We start from the raw sequence: 9,625 nt of genomic DNA, 5'->3' as shown, positions 1-9,625 counted from the left end.
AGAGAAGAGAAGAGAAGAGAAGAGAAGAGAAGAGAGAGAGAGAGAGAGAGAGAGAGAGGCAGAGAGAGAGACAGACAGAGACAGAGGAAATTCTGGGTAATGCTTTCTGAAGTAACATCAAAAGCACAAGAGATCAAAGACGACAAACCCTGAACCTCATCAGAATGAAACCTTAGTGGCAGGAAGTAAACTGTAAACCATGAAAGTAGAAGGACAAACCACTAAATGGAAGAAAGCTCCGAGAAACCACACTGGGTATCCAGAATACACAAAGAATCCTACAGCTCAACAATAAAGGGGAAATAACCTACTCAAAAATGAAAAAAGGACAGAAACAGATCACTCCCCAGCTATACAAATGGCCAGTAGCACATAAATGTGTGTTCAACACCACAGCCACCACCAAGGACAATCAGAACCACCAGGGCTTGGGAGCCGAGGGCCTACGACACGACTCAGCAGGTAAAGGGGCTTGCCACACAAGCATGCTGGCCTGAGTTCTACCCTCAGAGCCCACACGAAAATGGAGAGAACTAATTCCAGAAAGTTGTCCTATGACCTCCATATGTAACACACACATACACACACACACACACACACACACACACACACACACATATATGGTGGCTTACACTTAAAATAATCTTAAGAGGACTGTCATGAGTTTGAGGCTAAATTAGGATACAAAGTGAATTCCAGACCAACCTGGGCTAGTGAGACTCCATTTCAAAAAGTCCAAGTAAATAATATTTAAATATAGAATTACATATGACAAAGCAATCCTACATTGGGGATATATCCCAGACAGAATGCAAAACAAAAGCCAGGGATGTAGCTCTGTAGTTGGCTGCATGCTTGCCTGGCATGCAGTAAAGCCCTGGGTGCCATCCCTACTGTCACATAAACCAGGCATGTTTTATGTGACACGATTTATGTCACATATTTTGTCACTTATTATGTCACTTTTTTTTATGGAAACATGTTCAGTCATCTCATAGGCCCGTTTACCTATAATGTCAACACTCAGGAGGTCACCTGACACAGACAGTTCATGGCTAGCCTGGGCTACATGAGTCCTAATCTCAAAACAACAAAAAGAATTCAAAGCAGGAACTTAGCACATATTTGTACATCCATGCTCAAGGTAGAATTGCTCACAATAGCTAAAATGTAAGAAAACTCAAATCTCCATAAGCAGATGAATAGATAAATAAAATGTAGTACATATAAATATTCTGCCTTAAGAAGGAAAGAGATACACCATAATGTAAATCATAGGTCACAAAATGGCAAATAATTAATATGAAATACCTAAAAGACTTAAATTCATAGAAAATTAGAAAAATAGCAGGCACTTGCAGTTTTAGAAGGAATAATAAGAGGTTACTATAAACATATGTATTTGACTGACACATTACTGATAACAATGTAACTATCCTTCCAAAGAAAGAATTATATAAAGCTGGATCTGGGGCTGAAGAGATGGCTCAGTGGTTGAGAGCACCGACTGCTCTTCCAAAGGTCCTGAGTTCAAATCCCAGAAACCACATGGTAGCTCAGAGCCATCCGTAACGAGATCTGATGCCCTCTTCTGGAGAGTCTGAAGACAGCTGCAGCGTACTTACATATAATAAATAAATAAATAAATAAATAAATAAATCTAAAAAAAAAAAAAGCTGGGTCTGTGGCTCAGAGGTAGGACATATAATTAGCATCCAGAAGACTCTGGGTTCAACTCCCAGTACTATAAAAAAAAAAAAAATAGAAATGTCTCCTTATTAAATTTGTAATGAGCACAGAAACAAAGAGGTCTATGTTAATATATGCCAAGTTGAATATAACTTTGCATATAATATGTAAGGCAGAAGGATTCCAAGTAGCCAAAATATATAATTCAAATTGAGTATGGTATCTTACACTGGTAATCCCAGCCTAGATCAGGGCCAGCTAAGCCCTGTGTCAAAGAAAAAAGGAACAGACAAAAAACACGAAGAAGGAGAGAAAGAAAAGAGACTTAACACAAACTAATGCAGTATAGAAGCCTAGCGGAAAAACTGTGGACGAGTTAACTACTCACAGAAAAGTCCATGGAACAGGACTCATTTAGGAAGTCATGAAAAATCTATAACGTGACAGAGAATCCTCAGCCACAAACAGCTCCACCTTCTGTAGCCACGTCTCAGTTATTGCTCCACAAACATGAAAACAAACCCTAACCACAGTGCTATAATAAATCTTATTCACAGACAATTACGCAGGGGTGAGAGCTACACCACATTTCAGGGAATAAACAGGTAACAAGACAGCCAGAAGAAACTAACGTTTCCTTAGGAGGTTACTCTAATGCTTGGTGGTACAAACCTGTAATCTCAGCATACAGAAGGCTTTGGCAGAGAGCTCATAAGCTTAAGACCAAGTGGGGCTCACAGTAAGCCTGTGAAGCTCAGTGGTAGGTAGACAGAGTGCTTACTGAGCACAGAAGGCTGGCTCTGGCTGGCTGGTTCAACTCAGCTGTTCTGGCTTACACTCCTCCCCAAGCTGACTGATTCAAGGTGGCCTCTCAGCTTCTTTCTGAATTGCTCTGCTTGGGCTAGAGCTAACTTTGGCAATTTGTTCTAATCTTCTGGCCCCTTCACATTCTGACTTCAACTGTCTCTGCTGAAGGAACTGAACTCAGCCCCACGGTACTGCTTCCTGCACTGACTGGCTGGACTGCCTGGTCTACAGAGCATGTTCCAGGACAGCCAGGGCTATCCAGAGAAACCTGTCTCAAGGGGAAAAACAATAAGGACAGCTACCAATTTTTAAATTTTAATTCTTGTTATTATGAATGTATGTTTGTGCTCATGTGCATGCCACAGTACACATGTGAGGGCCAGAGGTTCTAGACTCCTGGCAACGTAAAGTTACAGGAGGTTGTGTGTCGGGTGACTCACACACCTAACACGAGTGCTAAGAGCCAAACTCAGGTCTTCCTGAAGTGCAGTATGTGCTCTTTACCACTTAGCCATGTTTCCAATCTTGTTTTGTTTTTGAGAAAAATTTTCATATAGCCCAGGCTGGACAACACTAGCCTTAACTCCTGATCTTCAGATAGGCCTCAGCTTCTTCCTCTTTATTTTTATGTGTATGGGTGTTTTGTCTGGATATGTCTATGTACTACATGCATGTCTGGTGCTCAAGGAGGCCTGAGAGGACATCAGATGCCCTATAACTGGAGTTGCATACGGTGTGACCTGTCATGCGGATGCTGGGAATTGAACCTGGATCCTCTAGAAAAGCAGCCAGTGTAACCATAAGCCATCTCTCCAGCCCAGGCCTCAGCTTCTTGAGTCCTGAGATTAGTGACATCTACCAACACACAGACTTCATGTTTAGGTTTAGTTTTTTTGTTTGTTTTTTACTTAAGTGTGTGGGAATATATTCTCTGTGTGGCAGGGGCCCAAGAAGGACAGAGAGCTGGATCCTATCTTAGTTAGGTTTCTACTGCTGTGACAAAACACCAGGACCAAAAGCGAGTTGGGCGGAAAGGGTTCATTTGGCTCACAGGTTACAATCAATGCACTTCTCATGCTACAGTCAGACTGGGCTACTACAATCAATGCACTTCTCATGCTACAGTCAGACTGGGCTACTACAGGAGCTCCCGCAGTCTGATACCATTACCATGTGCTACCTTGTCTACCTAGGACTACCGTGTCTTTAATAAACCATGCTTTCTTCCTTCCTCCCTCCCACTCGAATAGACATGCAGGCAAAAGACTCATATAACATTTTTAAAGTTTTTATTAAAAAAAAAACAAAACAAAAAACTACAGAGCTGGTGGTGGCGGCGCACACTGCTGATGCCAACACTTGGGAGGCAGGGGCAGGTGAATCGCTGGGAGTTCCAGGTCAGCCTAGTCTACATAACAAGTGCCAGGAGAGCCAGGGCTGTTACAGAGAAAGCCTACCTCCAAAAACAAAACAAAAACACAAAAACTATAGGATGGCCAGGCCTGCAGGCACACACCTTTAATCCCAGCACTTGGAGAGTGGAGGCAGGCACATCTCTGAGTTAGAGGCCACTGTGGCCTACATAATAGTTCCAAGATAGCCAGGGCTATATTTTGAGACATCCTGTCCCAAAACAAATAATCAAAGCAGAGCCACAGCTCCAGACCTGTTCTTATCAGACGGATGAAAGGGGGCACGGTTGTCATTTTAGTATTTGTTTGCTCATGTTGTTATAGGTTCAATCTCTGTGCTAACAAAAAGAAAGAAAAGAAAATATGAACAAATACGCAGGAAATAAAGGGCCCAAAGTAAAATTAAACTGGAACACAGCCACACTCACCCATGTGTAGCTGAGGGCTGTTTTAGGCCAGCAGAGGACAGCTGCTGCCCAGACTCTGTTTTTGGCTTTACACTACTGCTTATCACAAACCACAGTGACACTGCTGTACCCTAACTCCTCACCACTGAGCTCCTGTGCCGACTAACACACCACACCAACACACCACACCATTCTCTTTTATCTCGACTTTAAATGCCAATGTGGTAAACAAGGAAAGAAGAAAAGGGGTTTGAACAGTCTGGCTTTAAGGCACAACAGCATAGATTTTGATGTTATCAGGAGAAGGCAAAGTATGGTGTTTACTATCCTGAAATAATAGAAAAAACAAAAATATCACCAAACTATAAAAACTCATCAAAATACTACAAATTTATAGGAAATCAATGATAGAAAAAATTAGAATATTTCAAATGGGACATTTAATACCAGCAGTATTTCTTCAAAAAGAAAGGAAAAAAAAAAACCTGTCTCGAAACAAAACCAGGGCTGAGAGATGGCTCAGCAGTTAAGAGCACTGACTGCTCTTCCAGAGATCCTGAGTTCAAATCCCAGCAACCACATAGTGACTCACAACCATCTGTAATGAGATCTGATGCCCTCTTGTGGTGTGTCTAAAGACAGCTACAGTGTACTCATATAAGTAAATATATTTAAAAAAAAAGTAAAAAGGAAAAAACAAGACAATGAAAGCAAGCTTCAAGGTCATTCAGTTGGTAGCCATACAAAAAGAGTAATTTATGGGGCTGGAGAAATGGCTCAGTGGTTAAGAGCACTGACTGCTCTTCCAGAGGTCCTGAGTTCAATTCCCAGCAACCAATGGGATCCGATGCCCTCTTCAGGTGTGTCTGAAGACAGCAACAATGTACTCACATATATAAAATATATAAATGTTTTTTTAAAAAGAAGAATAATTTATGATGTTGAGTTAATTAAATCTTAAATCATGCTATGTTTAATCAGACCACAATAGAATTAAACTAGGAATCAGTAATAAAAAGACTAATAATAAAAGTAAAAGCCCTGAATACTTGAAGATTAATTAGTAAGTATACCTGTAAGTAACACAAAAGTCAAAGAGAAAAATCTGAAGAAAAACAAAGCACTATTTTGATCCAAATGGAAATAAAAACACAAGCCATCTGTGGTGACAAATGAATGTGATGTCACAAGTGGTCAGCAGACAGAAGTCAGCCAGTCCCAGAACAGCTTCAGAACTTGACCCAGGGTCAAGCAGTAGGTCAGTCTGTGAAGCCACCTCTATCCATTCAGTGTGTAGAACCTGGACGCTCACCATTCCGGCCGTTTATCCACACTGCACTCTCCAGGAGACTTAGGAAGTCTTAAAAGTAGCAAGAGAGGGTTGAGAGTGCTGATGTAGGCCTGGAATACTAACACTGAAGAGACAGAGGCAGGTAGATCTCTGTGAGATGGAGGCCTGGATCTATACAGAGCAACTTCCACACCAACCAGGGCTACATAGAAGGACTTTGTCCCCAAAACAAAAACAAAAACAAAAAACATAAAAAACAATAACAACAAGAGAAAGGGAGAGGGAAGACAAGATTGGCTTGGCTTTACATTACTTTTGATGTTTTCCACTGTTAAAAATGTTTTTATTACTTATGTATGCACACATGTGTACATGTGCACATCTCAGCTCGCATGCAGAAGTGAACTATTTTCAGAGGTCAGTTCTCAGGTCACCTGACTTGCACAATAAGCATCTTTATCCTCTGAACCATCAAAATAACTTTAATAACAAACCCACTCTCATCTGGGCAGTGGTGGCACACGCCTTTAATCCCAGCACTTGGGAGGCAGAGGCAGGCAAATTTCTGAGTTCGAGGCCAGCTTGGTCTACAGACTGAGTTCCAGGACAGCCAGGGCTACACAGAGAAACCCTTTATTGAAAAAGACAAAAACAAACAAAAACCCAAAAAAACAAAGCCACTCTCTCAGTAACTAACCTATTTCCATGTAAACCACCTAAGCTCCACCTCCAGCACTCACATGGTAGGAGAGAAGCAACCTCACCCTGCCGTCCTTCCTCCGTCCCTGTTCCTCTTCCCTTCTGTCTCTCTCTCTCTCTCTCTCTCTCTCTCTCTCTGTCTCTCTTTCTCTCTCTCTCTCTCTTCCTCCCTCCCTCCCTCTCCCTCACACACACACACACACACACACGTATGGTGCACATATGCACCATAAAAATGTAATAAAATAATTTTAAATCAAGATGAGTACATACATTATAATACAAAAATATCATACCGAAGAATTAGAGTCTCTCAGACATCTCAACATCTTACATAAATTTAATATTCAAGCTGGGCAGTGGTGGCACACACCTTTAATCCCAGCACTTGGGAGGCAGAGGCAGGTGGATTTCTGAGTTTGAGGCCAGCCTGGTCTACAGAGTGAGTTCCAGGACAGCCAGGGCTACACAGAGAAACCCTGTCTCGAAAAACAAAACAAACAAACAAACAAATAAATTTAATATGCAATAGTCAATTACAAGAATTTTTTTTTTTAATTTGGCCTGCATGTGTGTGTAGGCACAGCATGTCACATGCCTGGAGTTCAGGGGACACTTATGGCTGGTTCATTCCTTCTACCTACTGAGCCATCTTCAGTGTCTTAAGTGGTTTTTGTTTTTTTTTGTTGTTGTTGTTGTTGTTGACAAGGTCTCATGTAGCCCAGATTGGCTTTGATTTCTCTATGTAGCTAAAAATGGACTTGAATTCCTGGTCCTCCTGTCCTCACCTGCCAAACACTAGAGAACATAGGTATGTACCACTATGTAAGACCAGTCTGGTCTACATGAGACCTTTACTCAAAAAACAAAAACAAAAACAGGGCTAGGATCTGGCTGTGAACACACTGAATCCCAACTCTCAAGTGTGTGACTATAAGTTCAAAACCAGCATGGTCTACATATCAAGTTCCAGTTCTGCCAAGGATACAGTAAGACCATGTCACAAACAAAGATGGAAAGAGAGAATCAACTGCCAACACAGCTGTCCTCTGCAGCATACCCATATAAATTCAATAAATAAATCTTAGGAAAAAAACAAACAAAACAGTTGTCCTCTGACCTCCACACAAGCACATACCCGCTATGGTAGTTAGATGAAAACGGCCCACAGGTTCATAAGGAGTGGCATTAGAGGAGGGGTGGTCTTGTTGGAGGTGGTATTGCTGGCAGTAAGCTTTGGGGTCTCAGAAGCTCTAGCCAGTTCTATCCTGTTGCCTTTGAATCAAGATGTAGAACTCAGCTCCTTCTCTATCACCATGTCTGCCTGCGCTCCACCATGTTTTCTGCATGATGATAATGGACTAAACCTCTAAATTGTAAGCCAGACCCAATAAATGTTTTCCTTTACAACAGTTGCACTGGTCATGGTGTCTCTTCACAGCAATAAAACCGTAACTAAGACACCCACACACAAAATAAAAAGCAAATCTTTAACAAAAAAAAAAAAGGATCTGGAGAAATGGTTCAATAGTTAAGAGCACTGGCTGCTCTTGTAGAGGACCTAGTTCAATTTTCAGCACCCACATGGTAACTCACAACCATCCTGAGCTCTAGTTTCAGGGAATCCATTGCCCTCTTCTGACATCTACATGTACCAGGCGTGTACATGCATGGTACACATACAGGTGTGCAAGTTAGGCACTCATACACATAACTGTTTAAAAGAGGAAGAAGGAAGGAAGGAAGGAGGGAAAGAAGAAAGGGAGGGAGGGAGGGACGGATGGAGGGAAAAAGAGGGAAGGAAGGAAGGAAGGAAAGAAGAAAGGGAGGGAGGGAGGGCGGGACAGAGGGACAGAGGGAAAAAGGGAAGGAAAGAAAGAAAGAAAGAAAGAAAGAAAGAAAGAAGGAAGGAAGGAAGGAAAGAAGAAAGGGATGGAGGGAGGGATGGAGGGGAAAAGAGGGAAGGAAAGAAGGAAGGAAGGAAGGAAGGAAGGAAGGAAGGGAGGGAGGGAGGGAGGGAGGAAGGGAAAGGAGGACAGAGAGAGGGAGGGAAGGAGGGAGGGAGGGAGGGAGGGGAAGGAAGGGAAGAAGAAAGGAAGGAAGGAAGGAAGGAAGGAAGGAAGGAAGGAAGGAAGGAAGGAAGACCAACACCTGCCTACATTCTCAGCACTTGGGAGGCAGAGGCAGAAGTGACCCGAATTGAAGGGTAGCCTGGTTTACGTAACAAGTTTCAGGACAGGCAGGGCTACATGGCCAGATCCTGTCTCAAAGTGTGGTAAAATGGCAAAGGAGGTAAAGATGTCTGCCAGAAAGCCTGATGACCTGAGCTGGGTTTCCAGGACCTCTCGAGTGGAGAAAAAGGGCCAACCCACCAATGTTGACGTCTGACTACTGCACACACATCATGGAATGTACACGCCCACAAAGTTTTCAAATAAAACAAAATTAAAAAACAAACCAAAAATCAAAACAAAACCATTCAAAGTGGTTGCAACTAGAAAATGGAACAGGAGTGGGGTAAGTGACTACTTTCTATTAGCTTGTTAATATTACTTGATCTCACACATATAAATGACTTAGACGCATACTTCTACAGATCATGTCCTTATAATGAGCAATATAGCACCACAAACCAACCACAGTACCTTGGAGTGAGTGGCCTTGCTGTTTCTCCTGAGAGAGAAGTCCCAGGTAGCTGAGAACAACGTACTTTGTTTCATAATGAAATCCTAGAGGCACAGTCATCGAGGACGCCATTGAACTGGCTGAAGGAGCTCCAAGGAGGTCTATTAGGGAGGTTGGAAATCTAAAAACAAAAGGATTCAGTTTAAAGTTGGTTACAAACCAATCAACTTCTGCATTGATCCCAATTACTCATCTAACTCCCAAAGTAAATGTCTCAACATTTTCTCCCCAGTAGTCTTTATAACTATTTCACTTCCATTAAGTTACAAACAGTAACTTAATTATTCAAATCAAGAGTAAATTTTCGGGGCTGGTGAGATGGCTCAGCAGTTAAGAGCACTGACTGCTCTTCCAGAGATCCCGAGTTCAATTCCCAGCAACCACATACATGGTGGCTTACAACCATCTGTAATGGAATCTGATGCCCTCTTCTGGTGTGTCTGAAGACAGCTACAGTGTACTCATATGAATAAAATAAATCTTTAAAAAAAGGGGGGGGCAGTGGTGGTGAACGCCTTTAATCCCAGTACTTGGGAGGCAGAGGCAGGCGGATTTCTGAGTTCGAGGCAAGCCTAATCTACAGAGTGGGTGCCAGGACAGCCAGGGCTACACAGAGAAACACTGTCTCGGGGGGG

At 42.4% G+C, this 9,625-nt stretch overlaps 1 protein-coding gene across 4 annotated transcripts in view; it reads right to left on the bottom strand.

The window, feature by feature from the left end:
• Window positions 1–9,625, bottom strand: part of Bcl2l13 (BCL2 like 13) — a 53,313-nt gene that overhangs the window by 30,588 nt on the left and 13,100 nt on the right. For all 4 annotated transcript variants that reach the window (XR_004122284.1, XR_004122283.1, XM_031383238.1 and 1 more), the window contains exon 2: window positions 8,951–9,111. Coding sequence is in view for 2 of the 4 variants with exons in the window: in XM_031383238.1 (XP_031239098.1) it covers window positions 8,951–9,062 (112 nt within the window). In the remaining 2 variants the exon portion in view is untranslated. The remainder of the gene's footprint in view (window positions 1–8,950; window positions 9,112–9,625) is intronic.

The sequence above is a fragment of the Mastomys coucha genome, unplaced genomic scaffold (assembly GCF_008632895.1).
Source record: "Mastomys coucha isolate ucsf_1 unplaced genomic scaffold, UCSF_Mcou_1 pScaffold20, whole genome shotgun sequence".
NCBI lineage: Eukaryota > Metazoa > Chordata > Mammalia > Rodentia > Muridae > Mastomys > Mastomys coucha.
This window is presented reverse-complemented; position numbering and strand designations above follow the sequence as displayed.